Source organism: Oncorhynchus clarkii, chromosome 32, assembly GCF_045791955.1.
Source record: "Oncorhynchus clarkii lewisi isolate Uvic-CL-2024 chromosome 32, UVic_Ocla_1.0, whole genome shotgun sequence".
NCBI lineage: Eukaryota > Metazoa > Chordata > Actinopteri > Salmoniformes > Salmonidae > Oncorhynchus > Oncorhynchus clarkii.
Genome location: NC_092178.1, coordinates 39267425 through 39290477, shown reverse-complemented (window position 1 = coordinate 39290477; position 23053 = coordinate 39267425). Strand labels below are relative to the sequence as shown.

The following is a 23053-nucleotide window of genomic DNA, read 5'->3' as shown; positions in this document are numbered from 1 at the left end:
TGTGGTCTGAAAAGAGCTACATGATTCACAGTGGAACATTGATGCCATGACAGCTAAATCAACAACCGCTAGCTAGGTCTTAATAGTTTTCATGTGACATAATTCAAATGTTTATAAAGGACTGGGGTCTCTCACCAGTGAAGTGTACTGGCCGCCTGTACATTTTTGACCCACGGCATGTAGGTCGCAGATGGGCTGCTGTTGGTCCCTGAAAGCATTTAGTTCCATGGATTCCTCACACTGCAGAAAACAAAAGAACAGCATGGTACAGTCAAATGGAGACCGCCGTCAGGGAAATACAATCCATAAGACAGTCTAAACGTGTAAAAGTTAAATAGTTTTTATACTTGATTTTGGATATAGAGAAGAGCCATGTTATGAAAGTGAGAGAGCATGGTACGAGTATCTGACTCGTGACTACTTGACGTCTTTACTGTGATGGCGGCAGACATTACCTCTCTGCAGGTTATCAGGTGCTGGGCGGAGGAGTCAGAGAGGAGGTTGGTCAGCACATTCTCTAGCCCCGCCCTCAGCCTTTCCTTCAGCGCCTCCTTCCAGAATATGGGCTGTGATTGGCTGCAGCGTTTACAGGAATATACTACGCTCTCTGGCAGGCTAGACATGATCTCATACAGGTCATCTGGGAGACAGAAGAGAGGCATAATTTCAATATAATGGAGTGGGTTTATAGTGGGATAGGCCCTTAAGTTAGGACCTGCCTGAACAATCGGCCCAGCGTCGACCAGGTTAGGCCAGTATATGCCGTCATTGTAAATAATAATTTGTTTTTAACTGACTTGCCTAATTGAATAAAGGTTAAATAAAATTAAATAGTTGAGGTGGCATCTTCCCCTACATATACTGTTATTAATAGGGGTGGTCACCCCTTCGCCTGGAGAACTACCCTCTTGCAGGATTTGGTTCCAGCTCTTATATCCAACACACCTGATTCTACCAATGAGATGCTACTTGGAACCTTGATTAGCTGGATTAGGTGTGTTTGTATAGGGCTAGAGCAAACGCCTGCATACCCAGTAACACTAATGAGTGTTGGCCACCCCTGTTGTACATCCCCTTGATAAAGATAGTTTTAAAGCTGAAACATTAGTGTCACTCACCAGAGAGTCCTTCACATTTAGAATGCACCCAGTGGCTACACATGGAGCACTCCATCATCTGGCTGTTGTGGTCGTTCTCCTCGTAACACTTGGAGCATATGGTGCAGAAGTTCCCTTGTAAAACAAATAAGAAACAAAATCAGATGTACTAAAGTAATCAATGATTAATGGTTCTTTCGACCAATCAAAATAAAAAAAACAGACACCCTGTTTAAATAAAATCAACCTATACAGTGCATTCGGAAAGTATTAAGACCACTTGACTTTTTCCACATTGTTACATTACAGCCTTATTCTAAAATTACATTTTTTTAAAGACAAAGCAAAAAAAAAAAAGTTTAGAAATGTTTGCAAACGTATAAAAAGAAACAAAAAAACGGAAAAATAAAATTTACATAAGTATTGATATGTCCGAGTCTTAATTATCAGGTCATTTATTGAAATTGTAACCTTTATTTAACTATGCAAGAACAAATTCTTATTTACAATGACGGCCTACTCTGGCCAAATCCGGACGACGCTGGGCCAATTGTGTGCCGCCCTATGGAACTGCCAATCAAGGCCGGATGTGTGACAGCCTGGAATCGAACCAGGGTCTGTAATGACACCTCTTACACTGAGATGCGGTGCCTTAGACCGCTGTGCCATTCGGGAGCCCAATTGAGTGCCATGGTATGGTTTCTACACCAGAAGTTAATGATTATCTGTAGGAGGAATATACAGTTGAAGTCGGAAGTTTACAAGCACTGAGGTTGGAGTCATTAAAAGTCATTTTTCAACCACTCCTATTTTCTTGTTAAGAAACTATAGTTTTGGCAAGTCGGTTAGGACGTCTACTTTGTGCATGACACAAGTAATCTTTCCAACAATTGTTTACAGGCAGATTATTTCACTTCTAATTCACTTTATCACAATTCTAGTGGCTCAGAAGTTTACATATACTTAGTTGACAGTGCCCTTTAACAGCTTGGAAAATTCCAGAACATGATGTCATGGCTTTAGAAGCTTCTGATAGACTAATTGACGTCATTTGAGTCAATTGTAGGTGTACCTGTGGATGTATTTCAAGGCCTAACTTTTGTTATTGACCAAATACTTATTTTCCATCATTTGCAAATAAATTAATTTAAAAAAATCATACAATGTAATTTCCTGGATTTTTCCCCCTCATTTTGACTGTCATAGTTGAAGTGTACCTATGATGAAAATTACAGGCCTCTCATCTTTTTAAGTGGGAGAACTTGCACAATTGGTGGCTGACTAAATACTTTTTTGCCCCACTGTATACTAACACTGGTGGAAACATGTCTTTGTCTTATGCAGCTGTATAACACAAATGGGTGAATCAACTTGGTTTAAGCTTTACTAAGCGTCCGTGAGTTTATTACACTTAATTTGGAACCTAACAATATTCAGACCCTTCACTCGGTACTTTGTTTAAGAACATTTGGCAGCGATTACAGCCGCAAGTCTTCTTGGGTATGACGTTACAAGCTTGGCACAACTGTATTTGGAGAGTTTTTCCCATTCTTCTCTTCAGATCCTTTCAAGTTCGATGGAGAGCGTCTCTGCACAGCTATTTTCAGGTCTCTCCAGGGATGTCATATCGGGTTCAAGTCCGGGCTCTGGCCAGACCACTCAAGGACATTGAAACTTGTCCCGAAGTCAATCCTGCGTTGTCTTGGCTGTGTGTTTAGGGACATTGTCCTGTTGGAACAAGGTTCACCCCAGTCTGAGGTCCCAAGTGCTCTGGAGCAGGTTTTCATCAAGGATATCTGTACATTGCTCCGCTCATCTTTCCCTCGAGCCTGACTTGTCTCCCAGTACCTGCCGCTGAAAAACATCCCCACAGCATGATGCTGCCACCTCCATGCTTTAACGTAGGGGTGGGTGCGCCAGGTTTCCTCCAGAAGTGACGCTTGGAATTGACACCGAGTTCAATCTGGGTTTCATCAGACCAGAGAATCTGGTTTCTCATGGTCAGAGTCCTTTTGGAGTTTGCCAAAAAGGCACCTAGATGGCTGTCATATGCCTTTTACTGGGGAGTGGCTTCAGTCTCGGAGCTCTACGGACAATTATTTCGACCTCATGGCTTGGTTTTTGCTCTGACATGCACTGTCAACTGTGGGACCTTAAGTTCCTGTGGAATTATCCACTGTCATCTGGTTTTTCCCTCAATACCATCTGCTTTCAAGAACACACACAGGTGTGTTCCTTTCCAAATCATGTCAAATCTATTGAATTTACCACAGGTGGACTCCAATCAAGTTGTAGAAACATCTCAAGGATGATCAATGGAAACAGGATGCACCCGAGCTCAAGAGTAATAGTGAAGACATCAAACTATGAAATAACACATTGAATCATGTAGTACCCCCCAAAAAAGTGTTAAACAAATCAATATATATTTTATATTCGTCAAAGTAGCCACCCTTTGCCTTGATGACAGCTTTGCACACTCTTGGCATTCTCTCAGCCAGCATCATGAAGTAGTCAACTGGAATGCATTTCAATTAACAGGTGTGCCTTGTTAGCCAATCAGTTGTGTTGGGACAAGGTAGGGGTGGTATACAGAAGATAAAATGTACTTGGTCTTTTACCAAATAGGGTTATGGCAAGAACCGCTCAAATAAGCAAAGAGAAACAGTGCATCCTTACTTTAAGACATGGTCAATCAATCCGGAAAATTCCAAGAACTTTAACCTCTTGAGTGTAGGGGGCAGTATTTTGATGTTTGGATGAAAAACATACCCAAATTAAACTGCCTATTTCTCAGGCTCAGAAAAAACTAGAAAATGCATATAAATTGTCAGATTAGGATAGAAAACACTAAAGTTTCCAAAATATTGTCTGCAAGTAGAACAGAACTGATATTGCAGGCGAAAACCTGAGGAAAATCCAACCAGGAAGTGGCCTCTATTTTGAAAGCTCCATGTTCCATAGCCTGCCTTCTCGCCATTTAAAGGGATATCAACCAGATTCATTTTCCTATGGCTTCCACATGGTATGAACAGTCTTTAGACATAGTTTCAGGCTTTTATTCTGAAAAATGAGCGAGAAAGATCACATCGTGTCAGTGGATGGCTGGGTGCCAGCAGCGTTTTGTACGCTCAACAGCCTGGAGCAGCCATTTTCTCTCTCTCTCTCTCTCTCTCCTATTGAAGAAGCTACATTCCCGGTTGATATATTATCGATTATATATTGTAAAAAACAACCTGAGGATTGACTATAAAAAAAACATTTGAAATGTTTCTACGAACATTATGGATACTATTTGGAATTTTCATCTGCGATGACGTGACCGCTCGAGCCTGTGGATTACTGAACACAACGCACCAACCAAATGGAGGTATTTTGGATATAAAAATAATCTTTATGGAACAAAAGGAACATTTGTGTAACTGGGAGTCTCGTGAGTGCAAACATCCGAAGATCATCAAAAGGTAAGCGATTTAATTTATTGCTTTTCTGACTTTTGTGACCAATCTACTTGGCTGCTAGCTGTTTGTAATATTTTTCCTACTGAGAGAGATGTCCTTACATAAGCGCTTGGTTTGCTTTCGGAGAAAAGCTTTATTGAAATCTGACACGCCAGGTGGATTAACAACAAGCTAAGCTGTGTTTTGCTATATTGCACTTGGGATTTCATGAAAATTAAATATTTTTAGTGATTTAATTTGAATTTGGCACTCTGCAATTCAGCGGTGGTTGACAAAAATGATCCCGCTAACGGGATGGGTGCATCAAGTTAAGGTTCCTTCAAGTGCAGTAACAAAAACCAAGTGCTATGATGAAACTGGCTCTCATATGGACCGCCACAGGAAATTAAGACCCAGAGTTCTCTGCTGCAGAGGATAAGTTCAGAGTTACCAGCCTCAGACATTGCAGCCAAAATAAACGCTTCAAAGTTCAAGAAACAGACACAGCTCAATATTAACTGTTCAAAGGAGACTGTGTGAAATCAGGGCTTCATGGTCAAATTTCTGCAAAGAAACCACTAAAGGACACCAATCAGAAGAGACTTTCTTGGGCCCAGAAACATGAGCAATGGACATTAGATCGGTGGAAATCTGTTCTTTGAGTCCAAATTTGAGATTTTTGCTTCCAACTGACATGTCTTTGTGAGACGCAGAGTATGTGAACGGATGATCTCCGCATGTGTGGTTCCCACCGCGAAGCATGGGAGTGTGACGGTGCTTTGCTGGCAACAGTGTCAGTGATTTATTTAGAATTCAAGGCATACTTAACCAGCATGGCTACCACAGCATTCTGCAGCAATACGCCATCCCATCGGATTTGCGCATAGTGGGACTATCATTTGTTTTTCAAAAGGTCAATGAACCAACACATCTCCAGGCTGTGTAAGGGCTATTTTACCAAGGAGGAGAGTGATGGAGTGCTGCATCAGATGACCTGGCCTCCACAATCACCTGACCTCAACCCAATTGAGATGGTTTGGGATGAGTTAGACCGCAGAGTGAAGGAAAAGCATTCCAGGTGAAGTTGGTTGAGAGACTCTAGATTTGATTTTCGATTGGAGATGTTTGATATGAGTCTGGAAGGAGAGTTTACAGTCTAGCCAGACACCTAGGTACTTATAGATGTCCACATATTCAAGGTCGGAACCATCCAGGGTGGTGATGCTAGTCAGGCGTGCGGGTGCAGGCAGAGAACGGTTGAAAAGCATGCATTTGGTTTTACTAGCGTTTAAGAGCAGTTGGAGGCCACGGAAGGAGTGTTGTATGACATTCAAGCTCGTTTGGAGGTTAGATAGAACAGTGTCCAAGGACGGGCCGGAAGTATATAGAATGGTGTCGTCTGCGTAGAGGTGGATCAGGGAATCGCCCGCAGCAAGAGCAACATCATTGATATATACAGAGAAAAGAGTCGGCCCGAGAATTGAACCCTGTGGCACCCCCATAGAGACTGCCAGAGGACCGGACAGTATTGCTACTGCTGTATCATCAAATGAATTATCTAAGTGCGTCTCAGAAATGGCTAATTTATGAACGTTATGTTCGCAAGTTATTGATTATATGAATCTTATTTCCAAGGCTACATATATTAATATGGGCTATTTTCAGCCCTTTCCTGGGTAGCTTATCAGAGATAGACTTAGTATGGAAAAGAGCAAAAAAGCAAGAGAAAAATATATAAATTCAGCAGTCCATTAACCTCTAGGGGATCTGTCCCCCCCCGGACGGTTGAGCTAACGTAGGCACATGTGATTAGCATGAAGTTGTAAGTAACAAGAAAATGTCCAAGGACAGACATATCTGATATTGGCTGAAAGCTTAAATTCTTATTAGTCTAACTGCTGTCCAATTTACAGTAGCTATTACAGTGAAAATACCATGCTATTGTTTGAGGAGAGTGCACAGTTGTGAACCTGAACATGTATTAATAAACCAAATTAGGGACATTTGGACAGTCTTGATTCAATATTTTGAACAGAAATGGAATGGTTCATTGGATCAGTCTAAAACGTTGCAGCCATCTAGCGGCCAAAATCCAAATTGCGCCTGGGCAGGAATAATACATTATTGCCTTTCTCTTGCATTTCAAAGATTTGTACAAAAAAACATGTTTATTTATTTGTTTATTATCTTTCTCCAGATCAAATGTGTTATATATTCTCCTACATTCATTTAACATTTCCAAACACTTAAAAATGTTTCCTTTCAAATGGTATCAAGAATATGCATATCCTTGCTTCAGGCCTTGAGCTACAGGCATTTAGATTTGGGTATGTCATTTTAGGTGAAAATAGAAAAAAAAAAGGGGTGGATCCTTAAGAGGTTTTAATCAATTGGTGTGCGGGCTTCGAGGTTGATGCTACAAACCCATAGGCTTGGCTCTCTCATCCCTTCCAGGCTTCTGGGAGTGAGGGTGGACATTGACACTGTCACAGCGGATGTAAGCACTGTTCCCACGCGCTTCGGGAGCTTGCATGATTGGAGAATAAAAAACTTGCGGACCCCCAGAAAAAGTATTTTGTGTGGTGGTGCTTCTAATGGCGAATAAACTATAAAAGCAAAGAGTCACACACTCCATATATAAACTCCTAGTAATTTATTGGCTATTTAACAACATTTTGGCACCACTGTACCTTCTTAGGGGTAATGTCATGAATACTTGAACCAGGTTATATAGACAAACAGTGCAATTAGTTCAACCAATGACAATAGTGAGGGGTGTGTCAATGATTAAGTTAATTAAAATGTATTAGTGAAACTTAAAAATAAACTGTTTAAGGCAGATTAAATATCTTAAGGCTATTATTATATGATAACAATTGAATATTGTAAATAAACTCAGCAAAAACTGTGGTAATTTTCAGCAAACTTAACATGTGTAAATAGTTGTATGAAAATAACAACGGAGACAAACTGAACAAGTTCCACAGACATGGGACTAACAGAAATTGAATAATGTGTCCCTGAACAAAAAGTGGGGGGGTCAAAATCAAAAGTAACAGTCAGTATCTGGTGTGGCCACCAGCTGCATTAAGTACTGCAGTGCATCTCTTCCTCATGGACTGCACCAGATTTGTCAGTTCTTGCTGTGAGAGATATTACCCCACTCTTCCACCAAGGCACCTGCAAGTTCCTGGACATTTCTGGGGGGGAATGGCCCTAGCCCCCACCCTCCAATCCAACAGCTCCAGACGTGCTCAACGGCATTGAGATCCGGGCTCTTCGCTGGCCATGGCAGAACACTGACATTCCTGTCTTGCAGGAAATCACGCACAGAACGAACTGGTGGCATTGTCATGCTATAGGGTCATGTCAGGATGAGCCTGAGGGAAGGTTACCACATGAGGGAGGAGGATGTCTTCCCTGTAACGCACAGTGTTGAATACCTGCAATGACAACAAGCTCAGTGCGATGATGCTCCGATGACACTGCTCCAGACCATGACGAACCCTCCACCTCCAAATCGATCCCGCTCCAGAGTACAGGCGGTGTAACGCTCATTCCTTTGACCATAAACGCGAATCTGAACATCATCCCTGGTGAGACAAAACCGTGACTTGTCAGTGAAGAGCACTTTTTGCCAGTCCTGTCTGGTCTAGCTACGGTGGGTTTGTGTCCATAGGCGACGTGGTTGCCGGTGATGTCTGGTGAGGACCTGCCTTTACTACAGGCCTACAAGCCCTCAGTCCAGCCTCTCTCAGCCTATTGCGGACAGTCTGAACACTGATGGAGGGATTGTGCGTTCCTGGTGTAACTCGGGCAGTTGTTGCCATCCTGTACCTGTGATGTACCTGTGATGTTTGGATGTACCAATCCTGTGCAGGTGTTGTTACACATGGTCTGCCACTGCGAGGACGATCAGCTGCCTGTCCTGTTTCCCTGTAGCGCCGTCTTAGGCGTCTCACAGTACGGCCATTGCAATTTATTGCCCTGGCCACATCTGCAGTCCTCATGCCTCCTTGCAGCATGCCTAAGACACGTTCCCGCAGATGAGCAGGGACCCTGGGCACCTTTCTTTTGGTGTTTTTCAGAGTCAGTAGAAAGGCCTCTTTAGTGTCCTAGGTTTTCATAACTGTGACCTTAAATGCCTACAGTCTGTAAGCTGTTAGTGTCTTAACGACCGTTCCACAAGTGCATGTTCATTAATTATGCATGGGAAACCGTGTTTAAACCCTTTGCAATGAAGATCTGTGAAGTTATTTGGATTTTTACAAATTATCCTTGAACGATAGGGTCCTGAAAAGGGGACGTTATTTTTTTTGCTGAGTTTATGTATATACTGTGTTCTATGCCGTTCTGACATTGCTCATCCATATATTTTTCATTCCATTCCTTTACTTAGATGTGTTTATTGTTGTGAAATTGTTAGATATTACTTGTTAGATATTTCTGCACTGTTGCAGCTAGAAACACAAGCTTTTCGCTACACCCGCAATAACATCTGCTAAACACGTGTATGTGACAAATACCATTTTATTTGATACTTTAATTTCTCAGAGATCATTTCCCTCACTTTGTTCTCAGACTCCAACCAGGTCTCATGTGGATATTCTGCTATTCCGTCCTCAACCATGTTGTTCAGCCTTTGATTGTCATTGTAATTATGGATTCACACACAGAACTAATGTCCTCTCTCAATGAATTAGATTGTTGTCATCTTGCCATTCTCCTGTTTCTATCGAGCTGACCATGGGAGAACTGCAAACTGTTCTTCAGGTCCTGGACCTCTCTGGTCAAGTCGTCCATTCTTTTATTAGTTGAATCCACCAGTATTAAAAACACTTTGGTTACTCTGTTTATCCTCGCAGCTCCAGACAAGGGAGGTCACAAGGAAGATTGCTTTGTTTTGAAACTGCGGGGATCTTGACAGCCACAAACCCGGGACAATCCGCAGTCTCAGGCACAATGGGTAACGGCATCACGGGTTGCATTCAAGCCGTCAAGAAAACCTTGATAGGCAGCTAGCTGGCTGCTACGCAAAATAGTTCCTCAGACCCGACCTTGGTCGGAAGGATCACTAGACAGTGATTCTGCTTCGTGTGAGCCAAACTCAAAAGTTAGCTAGCTACTAAGAAACTTTCTAATACACTTTCAAAACAACAAATCATGCTCTCCCTCGTTCCTCGTTCAACACACTGACGGGAACACAAGAATCCACATACAGTGCCGTGTGTAAATACATTACACACAGACCCACACACATACTATTCGTAATCAGTTGTGGGTCCTTACTCTTAAAAAGAAAAGGAGCGCCGCACACTCTAGGAGTTCAGATGCAATAATTTATTAACCAACGTTTCAACAGCCACGCTGTCTTCATCAGTGTATAATGACAAACACTGCGGGTCACTAGTTGAAATATTTTGAAAGGACACACAGGTGTCTAATCATGACCGGCAGTGGCTTAATTTAATGAAATCTGGAAATCTAAATAAAACATATAAAAAGTATAAATGGATAAGATATGATCAGACACAATTTGGCTAAATAGGCCTACAAATGTTATTTACAATAGATAGCAAAAACCCAATAGTCACAAGAATGGCTTCAGATCAAAGTCTACGTTGAGACTGAAAGGGACAAGGGTCTTTAAAATTGAAGATCCAGGCGGCCTCTCGATTTAAAATTGTCAAGGTCACCCCCTTTCTCCTCGGGAGGGAGACGTGTTTGATGCCGATATAGCGAAGGGCTGAAATAGAGTTTTTACTCAAAATTGACAGGAGCTCTCCAAACAAAAGACCCAAAACCGGTAAATGGTATGAAATAAACCAAAACGTGTTTCTCATAAGCATAGGTTGTGCGTCTGCAAACAATGTGTTCACGACAATCAGAACGGTAAAAGACTAGAATAATAATATATTGAATGCATTAACAGAAATGACCATAAACAAACATTGTAGATTAGAAATTATAGGAATTAACAGTAAATGTACTATACTGGTGATATATGTCATGGGGAATTGATAGACTAACAATCAAACGATTAAGTTATGAAACAATGAATGTGCACAAATTGTCCGGAAAGAGCACATTCAGGAGAGAGATGTGGATTGTGCATCTTAGTCACACTCCCCTTCTTGGTCTGTGCAATCCGCAATGGATTAGTCTCAGCCTCCACAATGGATTAGTTCACTGAGATGGGCGCGAATCAGATCGGTGTCTGGTGTGCCATAGAAATAAAATAAACGTATTTGCTGCTGCTCGAAAAAGAAAATCTTGGTCAACCAACAGCCTATCAACCTAACAATCAACAAGTGGACTGATTGGGGTCAGTCCTAAATGATGGTAAGATCCTGACAAAGTATCAGTCCATCTAAGCAACTGCTCCCATCCCTCTCTTCTTGGCCTGTACCTGGAGTTTGTGTATACCTTGCCTTGGTTGACTTGTGATGTGTCTCTGTGTGACTCACTGAGGTCCTACCTTTGCTGTGGAGGGTGCTGCAGTCGGGACAGAGGTCCTGCTCGTGGTTCCAGGCCATGTCCCAGGTCTTCCCTGGGGTCACGCCACAGCTCTTACACCGGATACACGTCATACACACCTGGGACAGGGGCAGGTAGCCCAGAAGTTAGAGAGATGGACCAGAACTTTAAGGACGCTGGTTGCTCCCAGGCCGGGCAAAGAAAGGTGGGAAATGAATTGGCTGAGAACTGAGGGTTGCTGGTTTCAGATCATTACTGGAATCCACTATTGTTGTGCCCTTGAGCAAGGCACTTATGAAAACTGGACAATACACTTGCATTGTATGGTATTGACCCACAGTACAGTAAAAAACAGTCGTAAATCAGAATGGGGAGAAGAGAAGTAATAAATGTTAAATTCCGGGTACTTACCCAGGGCATCTTACAGTTGATGGGCTTTGGGTAGGTGGGTCCCAGACAGGAGGGGTGGTAGCAGTTCTGACACCTCCTGCACTGCAACACAGGCTAAAGGAAGTAATAGTACGCTTAAAATGTGAAAGTGGGGGTGGGGGAAAAAAACACCTCAGATCCTGCTGACCATACATACCTTGTTGTTCTTGCTCTTACGGCCACACACGTGGCAGAACTTGCAGCGGCGGCAGCACCAGTTCTCCTTGTTCTTCTCCTGGGGGCGCTCTTCAGGCCAGAGGCAGAAGCTGTGGAAGGGTTCGCAGCACACCTGGCAGTAGATCATCTGAGTTAAGGTGGAAAAGCAGAAGGCAGTCAACTCTCAAAATCAGGAGAACACTTATTGCACTAAACCTACTGTTTTACATACAACCCAGTGTAGCTATTCAGTAAACTATGGAGTCTCCTGTGTGCTTCCTAGTTCATTTGTTTTCCTCAAAACGGTCAGACTAATACTTATCTACAATGAAATGTGATCATTCAAATAATAATACTGCAAACATAGGCACTGAATAATCTGTGGATGCCTTTCCATGATTACCTCATGGTGTCCTTTGCTGGCACAGAGCAGACAGACAGGCTGAGGGGTGACGGGGACGGAGGTGAGAATACTCAGACCGCCCATCAACCACACGTTCTGGATGGCACAGTCCTCCTGGGAGAGAAATACAACAAGTTAGTGTGAGTTAATAAACTTTGATTTTGCAGTCATTCATTAAGAGTATATGAGAGACTAAGAAAAGGAGAAAGACAGTTGGCAATGAGTTAATAAGAAAATAAACAATTTCACATTTTTAAGAAAGTTTATATGGGAGGGAGATGGAGTGAAAGAGTGAGTGAGAGAGAGAGATACACACCTTAAAGTCCACGCGGATCCTGTGCCTCCCGGTCTTCAAGTGGCCCTTTTGGGGGAGTCTGTTGGTTAGCGCAGTGAGGATGTTTGTTGAAGTGTTTTCCACGGCATTCTGCGAATGAAAGACATAGTGGGGATCAATTCTGAGATTGTATTGTTGCTCTCCCTCTTTAACAACAGTCATCTCCTCTTCCTGCGAAGACTCGTCATCCGACTCATCATCCCTCTGCATGACCGACTGCACCACACACTGGGGCAGTCGCTGCAGCTGCACCTGCAGGCGCCGCCTTAACCGCAGCAGTGGGATCCTGGGAGGGCAGGGCTGGCTGGGGCTCCTTGTTAGGTGGGCCTCTGTAACCAACAGCCCTGGGCGGAGCTCCTCTGAGTCGCCCCCCTGTGCATGTGAAGGGGGGAGGGGCTGCTTAAGCCATTGAGTGGGGGACCAGAGTTACAGCACGACCACGGTCACATGCTAAGCAGCAGGCCAAGGCAGAGGAAAGATGGAGAAGAAGACCCACCAAAACCACCTTTGGCTTTGAGAATAAAGTGTTAAGAGAAGTGAAGGAGAAGAGTTAAGAGAGGGTTAGAGAAACCTGATCAGTTAAGGCATGCCAAGTCTCAGAGGAAAAGAAAGAGGTCCAATCACCAACAGTAGTCAACGTTGTTAGAGAAAAAAGCAATCATAGGTCATGCCAGTCAAGAGAAACATGGAAAGAGTCACGGCATCTATGGACTATAAAATATTCTAATAAGTTCCAGAAAAACATGAAGGAATATTCCAGAGGAGCAGTTAAGGTAAAATGCATGAATCAGGGATGAATGTGAAAGGGGTAAGCTTTTCCAACATGAGAACAGAGTTATACGAGTCATTACCTTGTCGGCTCTGCATCGGCCCAGCAGTCCTTTGGGTGTCCCAGGTCTGCGGTGCCTTACAAATTCACTGGGCACTGGGCCATCCTCAGGAGCTAGGAGGCCAGAGGGTGCAGCATCTGTCAGAGAACAAAGGGGTTTTAAAGCATAAAAAATAATAAAGTCTCCACTCAAACCAAAATCCTGAAACGACTCAAAAAAAAGTATTTTGGAATTTCTGACCTGTACTTCTATTGTCAATCACTGTCATCCTTAATCTCAATAACTACGGACTTTAACATCCACCACTAATCTTCTTATCTGCTTGGCTAATGGCTTTACATCCTTCAACTCTACCTGTCAGATAACTACATTTCAAGGATGGCGTTCAATGGATCTTGTTGTGGTCCAACTCAAAAGGAGAAGCCCGAATGTGAATCGACCTATACTTTCATCCATACACTACGGCTCCTATCCCGGTGTACGGAGTTACCTTGGCTGCTGGGAGCGTCAGGATTCTTTACCACGCCTTCTTCACCTGTGTCCTCATCTGAGTCAGACTTCAGCAGGCTGCTGTAGGAGCGTGGCGTCACGTTCCGCCTCGGCTGCTTCCTGGTGGAAGGCCTCAGGCAGTCTCCAAGGGTTGCAGGGGCCGAAATCTCCTCTGCATCTCCCCAGGACGCCGACGCCTCATTGTTGGACTGAAGGCCATTAGCTGACGTCTGGCGCCGCCGCCTCGAAAGGACTGCACGACAAAAAGAAGCCCAGTGGGAAAGCTACAAAAAAAAACTGCCTGAATATTTGGGCCATGAGGCAAGCCAGTGTCTAGTGTGGCTTTCGTTTAACTGTGTCAACTTTTTTGGTAGTAACAGCAAAAACAAAACAAGTGGCATTAGTAAATTATTCCACCCTCTTCAAGACCCTGGTGCTTGCCTACAGAGCAGCAAGGGGAACTGCCCCTCAACTTTAGGCTCTCTCAACCTGAGCACTCCATTCCGCCATCTCTGGTCTCTTGGCCCTCCCACCCCTATGGGAAGGCAGCTCCCGCTCAGCCCAGTCAAAGCTCTTCTCTGTCCAGGCACCCCAATGGTGGAACAAGCTTCCCTCTAAAGTCAGGACAGCGGAGTCCCTGCCCATCTTCCGAAAACATCTGAAACCCTACCTCTTGAAGAGTATCTTAAATAACTCACGGCACCCCCAATGCCCCCCTCCCAAGAAAAAGGCACTTGTATTTTCCTACCAGCACTGACATTGCTGATAAATACTTTGAGGGGAAACGTACTTGATACGATTGTGTTGTGGTCTCACCTAGCTATCTTAAGAAGAATGCAATAATTGCATAAGAGAGTCTGCTAAATTACAAATACAAAATATTATAAATAGACGTATTAAACATTAGAACACAACAAACCTGTGAATGGCTTGATGCCGCGCTTTACTTTCCTTGCCTCAATCCGAACACATCGTTTTAACCTGGTGGCACAGGGACATATTTATCATCACCATCTAAAAATAGGTGCCAAGTTCAATTTGTACACAAGACAACTAGAGCCGATTATAGAAATTAAAAACTGTGTGCGCGCCTGAGTGTGTGTTCATGAGTGGATGAAAAGTGAAAGCAACGGCCACAATTCTAGGCACAGTCACTTACACACAGCACTGGCGTCTGGTGTTGGGCCCTCCAAACTTGGGCTTGTCCAGGCAGTTGAAGCAGGTGCTGCAGTCACGCTCATGCATGCAGCCCTGGCAGGTCCCACAGCGGGTGGCGCGGCCCCCAGGACCAACCTCGCAATAATTCCTCTTGAACTTCCGCTGCTTGCTGTACTTGTGCTTCTGTCTTGTCATCTTGTGCTTGATCGTGCAGTCAGAAGGGTCATCCGCAATGTCTAAAATCAGAGCGAGATCCAAAAATGATCTTAAATGACTTTGCAAACATGTGACGTTAGCGCAGTGACCTACCTGAGTCGCAAAGCTAAAATCAAGAAAACAAAGACCGTTCTTATCAGCGTGCTTCATAAACAAAGGTTACCTTCTACAGCTGGTGAAGTGATGATGCCCTCTCGCTCATGGAGGGGCAGAGCGCTAAGCCTGGGGATATCGTCAGGCACCATGGCACGGGGTTGCCCCAACGCCACCGCTGCTGCCCGACAGACGTGCTTGATGCGTGGGCCACCATGGAGTTGGTCCTATTGGAACAGGAACATTTTCATAAATTATAATTAAACTATTGTAATGAAATGCCACCCTAAACACAGCCACAGCACAAATGGCCTAAGCCTAATTCAAGAGAGGGAGGTGTGCAACGCAAATAGTCTGGGTAGCCATTTGATTAGATGTTTAGGAGCCTTATGGCTTGGGAGTAGAAGCTGTTTAGAAGCCTCCGGTACCACTTGACGTGCGGTAGCAGAGAGAACAGTCTATGACTAGGGTGGCTGGACTAGGACCTTCCTCTGACACCACCTGGTATAGAGGTCGTGGATGGCAGGAAGCTTGGCACCGGCGATGTACTGGGCTGTGCGCACTACCCTCTGTAGTGCCTTGCAGTCGGAGGCCGAGCAGTTGCCATACCAGGCAGTGACATAACCCGTCAGGATGCTCTTGATGGTGCAGCTCTAAAACCATTTAAAGATCTGAGGACCCATGCCAAATTTTGTAGTGCCCTCTTCACAACTGTCATGGTGTGCTTGGGCCATGTTAGTTTGTTGGGGATGTGGACGCTAAGGACCATGAAGCTCTCAACCTGCTCCACTACAGCCCCGTCGATGAGAATGGGGACGTGCTCGGTTCTCCTTTTCCTGAAGTCCACAATCATCTCCGTCGTCTTGATCACGTTGAGGGAGAGGTTGTTGTCCTTGCACCACACGGCCAGGTCTCTGACCTCCTCCCTTTAGGCTGTCTCATTATTGTCGATGCAAACTTAATGATGGTGTTGTAGTCGTGCCTGGCCCTGCAGTCATAAGTGAACAGGGAGTACAGGAAGGGACTGAGCACGCACCCAAGGGGCCCTAGTGTTGAGGATCAGTGTGGTGGATGTGTTGTTACCTACCCTTACCACCTGGGGGCGGCCCATCAGGAAGTCCAGGATGTGTTTAGTCCCCGGGTCCTTAGCTTAGTGATGAACTTTGAGGGCACAAATAGTGTGAATGTTGACGTGTTTAAAGGTCTTACTCACATCGACTGTGGAGATAGTGATCACACTGTTTCCCGGAAAAGCTGATGCTCTCATGCATGTTTCATTGTTACTTGCCTCGAAGCCAGCATAGAAGTTATTTAGCTCGTCTGGTAGGCTCGTGTCACAGGGCAGCTCTCGGCTGTGCTTCCCTTTGTAGTCTAATAGTTTGCAAGCCCTGCCACATCCGACGTGCATCGGAGCCGGTGTAGTACAATTCGATCTTAGTCCTGTATTGACGCTTTGCCTATTTGATGGTTCAACAGAGGGCATAGCAGGATTTCTTATAAGCTTCCGGGTTAGAGTCCCGCTCCTTGAAAGCAGCAGCTTTACCCTTTAGCTCAGTGCGAATGTTGCCTGTAAATCCATGGCTTCTGGTTGGGGTATGTATGTACAGTCAGTGGGGACGACGTCATCGATGCACTTATTGATGAAGCCAGTGACTGAGGTGGTGTACTCAATGCCATCGAAAGAATCCCAGGACATATTCTAGTCTGTGCTAGCAAAACAGTCCTGTAGTTTAGCATATGCTTCATCTGACCACTTTTTTATAGACCCGAGTCACTGGTGCGTCCTGCTTTCATTTTTGCTTGGAATCAGGAGGATAGAATTATGATCAGATTTGCCAAATGGAGGGCGAGGGAGAGCTTTGTACACATCTCTGTGTGTGGAGTAAAGGTGGTCTCGAGTTTTTTCCCCTCTGGTTGCACATTTAACATGCTGATAGAAATTAGGTAAACCGGAATTAAGTTTCCCTGCATTAAAGTCTCCGGCCACTAGGAGCGCCACCTCTGGATGTGCGTTTTCCTGTTTGCTTATGGCGGAATATTGAGTGCAGTCTTAGTGCCAGCGTCGGTCTGTGGTAGTATCTAGACAGCTACAAAAAAAAATACAGATAAACTCTAGGTAGATAGTGTGGTCTACAGCTTATCATGAGATACTACCTCAGGCGAGCAAAACCTTGAGACTTCCTTAGATATAGTGCAACAGCTGCTGTTTACAAATATGCACAGGCCCCCGCCCCATGTCTTACCAGAGGCTGCTGTTCTATCCTGCCGATAGAACAGCATAGTGTATAACCCGACAGCTGCAAGTTATTAATGTCGTCCTTCAGCACACGACTCGGTGAAACATAAGATATTACAGTTTTTAATGTCCCGTTGGTAGGATATACGTGCTTTCAGTTCGTCCCATTTATTTTCCAGCGATTGAACGATAACTAACAGTACGGATGGCAAAGGCAGATAAGCCACTCATCACCTGGTCCTCACCTGGCACCCCAGATCTCCTTCCGCGAGATCTCGCTTTCTTTCTCCAGCGAATGACAGGGATGAGGGGTGTTTGGAGTATATCCTTCCCATCCGACTCATTAAGGAAAAATTATTTGTTCGATTCGAGGTGACTAATCGTTGTTCTGATGTCCAGAAGCTCATTTCGGTCATAAGAGACAGAAGCAGCAACATTATGTACAAAATAAGTTAAACAAAGCAAAAAAAACTAACAAAATAGCACGGTTGGTTAAGAACCAATAAAACTGCGGCCATCCACACCGGCGCCATTATACTTAAGTCGTGTGGGTCAAATTGGCTCATTCATCTCCCCTGTAACTATTACCCAGGTTGTTGCTGTAAATTAGAATGTGTTCAGTCAACTTACCTGGTAAAATGTGGATTAAATTAAAAATAAAACACTGTACTATAAACATCAACAATACATAAGCATCAAACAGAGACCGACACAGGCGGCGAGAAAAACCCCCACAAAAACACAGCCAGGGTCAGGAAACATAGGCTCACCTGAGCAGAGCCTCGGCTCCTCCTCCTCCCTCCTAAATCTCTGGGACCAAGCTTTACCGATCCAGACAGGGGCTGAAAGAGACAAGGGTGTAACAATTAAACTATTACCTTTCAGTGCCATAGCAGTGAAACAGACTAATAACGTAGGCTGGGAATTCCCGGGGAGCTCACGATACTTAGGCGCTGATACGATATGTCAAATCAAATTAAAGTTTGTCACATGCGCCAGTGAAATGCTTACTTACAGGCTCTAACCAATAGTGCAAAAAAGGTATTAGGTAAACAATAGGTAGGTAAATAAATAAAACAGTAAAATGACAGGCTACATACAGACACCGGTTAGTCAGGCTGATTAAGGGGCAGCAGGGTAGCCTAGTGGTTAGAGTGTTGGACTAGTAACCGGAAGGTTGCAAGTTCAAACCCCCGAGCTGACAAGGTACAAATCTGTCGTTCTGCCCCTGCCCTCTGCCCACTGTTCCTAGGCCGTCATTGTAAATAAGAATTTGTTCTTAACTGACTTGCCTAGTTAAATAAAAATAAAACATTTTTAAAAAAGGTGGTATGTACATGTAGATGTACATAATGTGGGGAGGCAGGGTAACCTAGTGGTTAGTGTTGGACTAGTAACCGAAAGGTTGCAAGTTCAAATCCCCGAGCTGACAAGGTACAAATCTGTCATTCTGCCCCTGAACAGGCAGTTAGGCCTAGGAACAGTGGGTTAAGTTGCATGTACTCACTCCGGGGGAGGAGGGGGTACTGCTAAGCTATATGGAATTGTTTGATACCAGGGAGCATTTTGATTTAGAATTTTAAGAGGGGGTTCACAACATGGAACAACAGACCCCAAAATATCAAAAGGAATTTTGTTCCAAAGTGTCATATCTGAGAGCCATAAGATTTTTTTTTATTTTTTAGGTTTGGACACACCTACTCATTCAAGGGTTTTTCTTTAGTGAAGACATCAAAACTATGAAATAACACATGGAATTATGTAGCAACCCCCCCCCCCCCCCCAAAAAAAAAGTGTTAAACAAATCAATATATATTTTATATTTGAGATTCTTCAAAGTAGCCAACCTTTGCCTTGATGACAGCGTTGCACACTATTGGCATTTTCAGGACCCTGTCTTTAAAAGATAATTCGTAAAAATCCAAATTAACTTCACAGATCTTCATTGTTAAGTGTTTAAACACTGGTTTCCCATGATTGTTCAATGAACCATAAACAATTATTGAACATGCACCTGTGGAACGGTCGTTAAGACACTAACAGCTTACAGACGGTAGGCAATTAAAAAGAGGCCTTTCTACTGACTCTGAAAAACACCAAAAGAAAGATGCCCAGCGTCCCTGCTCATCTGCGTGAACGTGCCTTAGGCATGCTGTAAGGAGGCATGAGAACTGCAGATGTGGCCAGGGCAATAAATTGCAATGTCCGTACTGTGAGACGCCTAAGACAGCGCTACAGAGAGACAGGACGGACAGCTGATCGTCCTCGCAGTGTCAGACCACGTGTAACAACTAGAGGTCGACCGATTAAATCGGAATGGCCGATTAATTAGGGCCGATTTCAAGTTTTCATAACAATCGGAAATCTGTATTTTTGGGCAACGATTTGACGTTTTTTTTTTTGGTATACCTTTATTTAATTAGGCAAGTCAGTTAAAGAACACATTCTTATTTTCAATGACGGCCTAGGAACGGTGGGTTAACTGCCTTGTGAAATTCTGTCGTTCTGCCCCTGAACCTTGTCAGCTCAGGGGATCTAATCTTGCAACCTTACAGTGAACTAGTCCAACGCAATAACGACCTGCCTCTCTCTCGTTGCACTCCACAAGGAGACTGCCTGTTACGCGAATGCAGTAAGCCAAGGTAAGTTGCTAGCTAGCATTAAACTTATCTTATAAAAAAAAACAATCAATCATAATCACTAGTTAACTACACATGGTTGATATTACTAGATATTATCTTGCGTGTCCTGCGTTGCATATATTCTGACTGAGCATACAAGTATCTAAGTATCTGACTGAGCGGTGGTAGGCAGAAGCAGGCTCGTAAGCATTCATTCAAACAGCACTTTTGTGCGTTTTGCCAGCAGCTCTTCGTTGTGCTTCAAGCGTTGCGCTGTTTATGACTTCAAGACTATCAACTCCCGTGATGAGGCTGGTGTAACCGAAGTGAAATGGCTCTAGTTAGCGCTCGCTAATAGCGTTTCAAATGTCACTCGCTCTGAGCCTTCTAGTAGTTGTTCCCCTTGCTCTGCATGGGTAACGCTGCTTCGATGGTGGCTGTTGTCATTGTGTTGCTGGTTCGAGCCCAGGGAGGAGTGAGGAGAGGGACGGAAGCTATACTGTTACACGGGCAATACTAAAGTGCCTGTAAGAACATCCAATAGTCAAAGGTTAATGAAATACAAATGGTATAGAGGGAAACAGTTCTATAATTCCTAATCTAAAACGTCTTACCTGGGAATATTGAAGACTCATGTTAAAAGGAACCACCAGCTTTCATATGTTTTCATCTTCTGAGCAAGGAACTGAAACGTTAGCTTTCTTACATAGCACATATTGCACTTTTACTTTCTTCTCCAACACTTTGTTTTTGCATTATTTAAACCAAATTGAACATGTTTCACTATTTATTTGAGGCTAAATTGATTTTATTGATGTATTATATTAAGTTAAAATAAGTGTTAATTCAGTATTGTTGTAATTGTCATTATTACGAATAAAGAAATACAATTTTTTTTTTTTAAAAGAACATTTAAAAAAAATTGTCCGATTAATTGGTACCGGCTTTTTTGGTCCTCCAATAATTCGGTATCGATGTTGAAAAAGCATAATCGGTCGACCTCTAGTAACAACACCTGCATAGGATCGGTACATCCAAACATCACACCTGCGGGACAGGTACAGGACAGCAACAACAACTGCCCAAGTTACACCAGGAACGCACAATCCCTCCATCAGTGTTCAGACTATCCGCAATAGGCCGAGAGAGGCTGGACTGAGGGCTTGTAAGGCCTGTTGTAAAGGCAGACACCACCGACAACAAAGTCACCGATGGGCACAAACCCACCGTAGATGGACCAGACAGGACTGGGAAAAAAGTGCTCTTCACTGACAAGTTGCGGTTTTGTCTCACCAGGGATGATGGTCGGATTTGCGATTATCGTCGAAGGAATGAGCGCTAAACCGAGGCCTGTACTCTGGAGCGGGATCGATTTGGAGGTGGAGGGTCCATAATGGTCTGAGGCGGTGTGTCACAGCATCTTTGGACTGAGCTTGTTGTCCTTGCAGGCAATCTCAATGCTGTGCGTTTCAGTGAAGACATCCTCCTCCCTCATGTGGTACCCTTCCTGCAGGCTCATCCTGACATGACCCTATAGCATGACAATGCCACCAGCCATACTGCTCGTTCTGTGAGTGCTTTCCTGCAAGACAGGAATGTCAGTGTTCTGCCATGGCCAGCGAAGAGCCAGGATCTCAATCCCATTGAGCATGTCCGAGACCTGTTGGATCGGACAGTGAGGGCTAGGGCCATTCCCCCAAGAAATGTACCCTATAGCATGACCCTATAGTTCCTGGACCATGGTGGAAGCGTGGGGTAACATCTCACAGCAAGAACTGGCAAATCTGGTGCAGTCCATGAGGAAGAGATGCACTGCAGTACTTAATGCTAAAACTGGCGAGTGTTTCAATTTACAAAAAAAAAAGACGTTTTCGTCTTTTGAGCTTCTAGTCATGAAATCTATGCAGCCTACTCAATCACTTTTTATAGCTACTGTTTACAGGCCTCCTGGGCCATATACAGTGTTCCTCACTGAGTTCCCTGAATTCCTATCGGACCTTGTAGTCATAGCGGATAATATTCTAATCTTTGGTGACTTTAATATTCACATGGAAAAGTCCACAGACCCACTCCAAAAGGCTTTCGGAGCCATCATCGACTCAGTGGGTTTTGTCCAACATGTCTCTGGACCCACTCACTGTCACAGTCATACGCTGGACCTAGTTTTGTCCCATGGAATAAATGTTGTGGATCTTAATGTTTTTCCTCATAATCCTGGACTATCGGACCACCATTTTATTACGTTTGCAATTGCAACAAATAATCTGCTCAGACCCCAACCAAGGATCATCAAAAGTCGTGCTATAAATTCACAGACAACACAAAGATTCCTTGATGTCCTTCCAGATTCCCTCCATCTACCCAAGGACGCCAGAGGACAAAAATCAGTTAACCACCTAACTGAGGAACTCAACTTAACCTTGCGCAATACCCTTGATGCAGTTGCACCCCTAAAAACTAAAAACATTTCTCATAAGAAACTAGCTCCCTGGTACACAGAAAATACCCGAGCTCTGAAGCAAGCTTCCAGAAAATTGGAACGGAAATGGCGCCACACCAAACTGGAAGTCTTCCGACTAGCTTGGAAAGACAGTACTGTGCAGTACCGAAGAGCCCTTACTGCTGCTCGATCATCCTATTTTTCTAACTTAATTGAGGAAAATAAGAACAATCCGAAATTCCTTTTTGATACTGTCGCAAAGCTAACTAAAAAGCATCATTCCCCAAGAGAGGATGACTTTCACTTTAGCAGTGATAAATTCATGAACTTCTTTGAGGAAAAGATTTTGATTATTAGAAAGCAAATTACGGACTCCTTAAATCTGTGTATTCCTTCAAAGCTCAGTTGTCCTGAGTCTGCACAACTCTGCCAGGACCTAGGATCAAGAGAGACGCTCAAGTGTTTTAGTACTATATCTCTTGACACAATGATGAAAATAATCATGGCCTCTAAACCTTCAAGCTGCATACTGGACCCTATTCCAACTAAACTACTGAAAGAGCTGCTTCCTGTGCTTGGCCCTCCTATGTTGAACATAATAAACGGCTCTCTATCCACCGGATGTGTACCAAAC

At 43.9% G+C, this 23053-nt stretch overlaps 1 protein-coding gene across 2 annotated transcripts in view; it reads right to left on the bottom strand.

Annotated features, from left to right (window-relative positions):
* Positions 1-23053, bottom strand: part of LOC139391633 (histone-lysine N-methyltransferase 2B-like) — an 83400-nt gene that overhangs the window by 35998 nt on the left and 24349 nt on the right. For both annotated transcript variants that reach the window (XR_011629585.1, XM_071139019.1), the window contains exons 5-18: positions 18129-18200; positions 15193-15349; positions 14815-15049; positions 14575-14636; positions 13657-13908; positions 13188-13303; positions 12319-12426; positions 12003-12116; positions 11601-11747; positions 11426-11518; positions 11016-11133; positions 1119-1232; positions 456-640; positions 136-240 (exon numbers count right to left, since the gene is read on the bottom strand). Coding sequence is in view for 1 of the 2 variants with exons in the window: in XM_071139019.1 (XP_070995120.1) it covers positions 136-240; positions 456-640; positions 1119-1232; positions 11016-11133; positions 11426-11518; positions 11601-11747; positions 12003-12116; positions 12319-12426; positions 13188-13303; positions 13657-13908; positions 14575-14636; positions 14815-15049; positions 15193-15349; positions 18129-18200 (1878 nt within the window). In the remaining variant the exon portion in view is untranslated. The remainder of the gene's footprint in view (positions 1-135; positions 241-455; positions 641-1118; positions 1233-11015; positions 11134-11425; positions 11519-11600; positions 11748-12002; positions 12117-12318; positions 12427-13187; positions 13304-13656; positions 13909-14574; positions 14637-14814; positions 15050-15192; positions 15350-18128; positions 18201-23053) is intronic.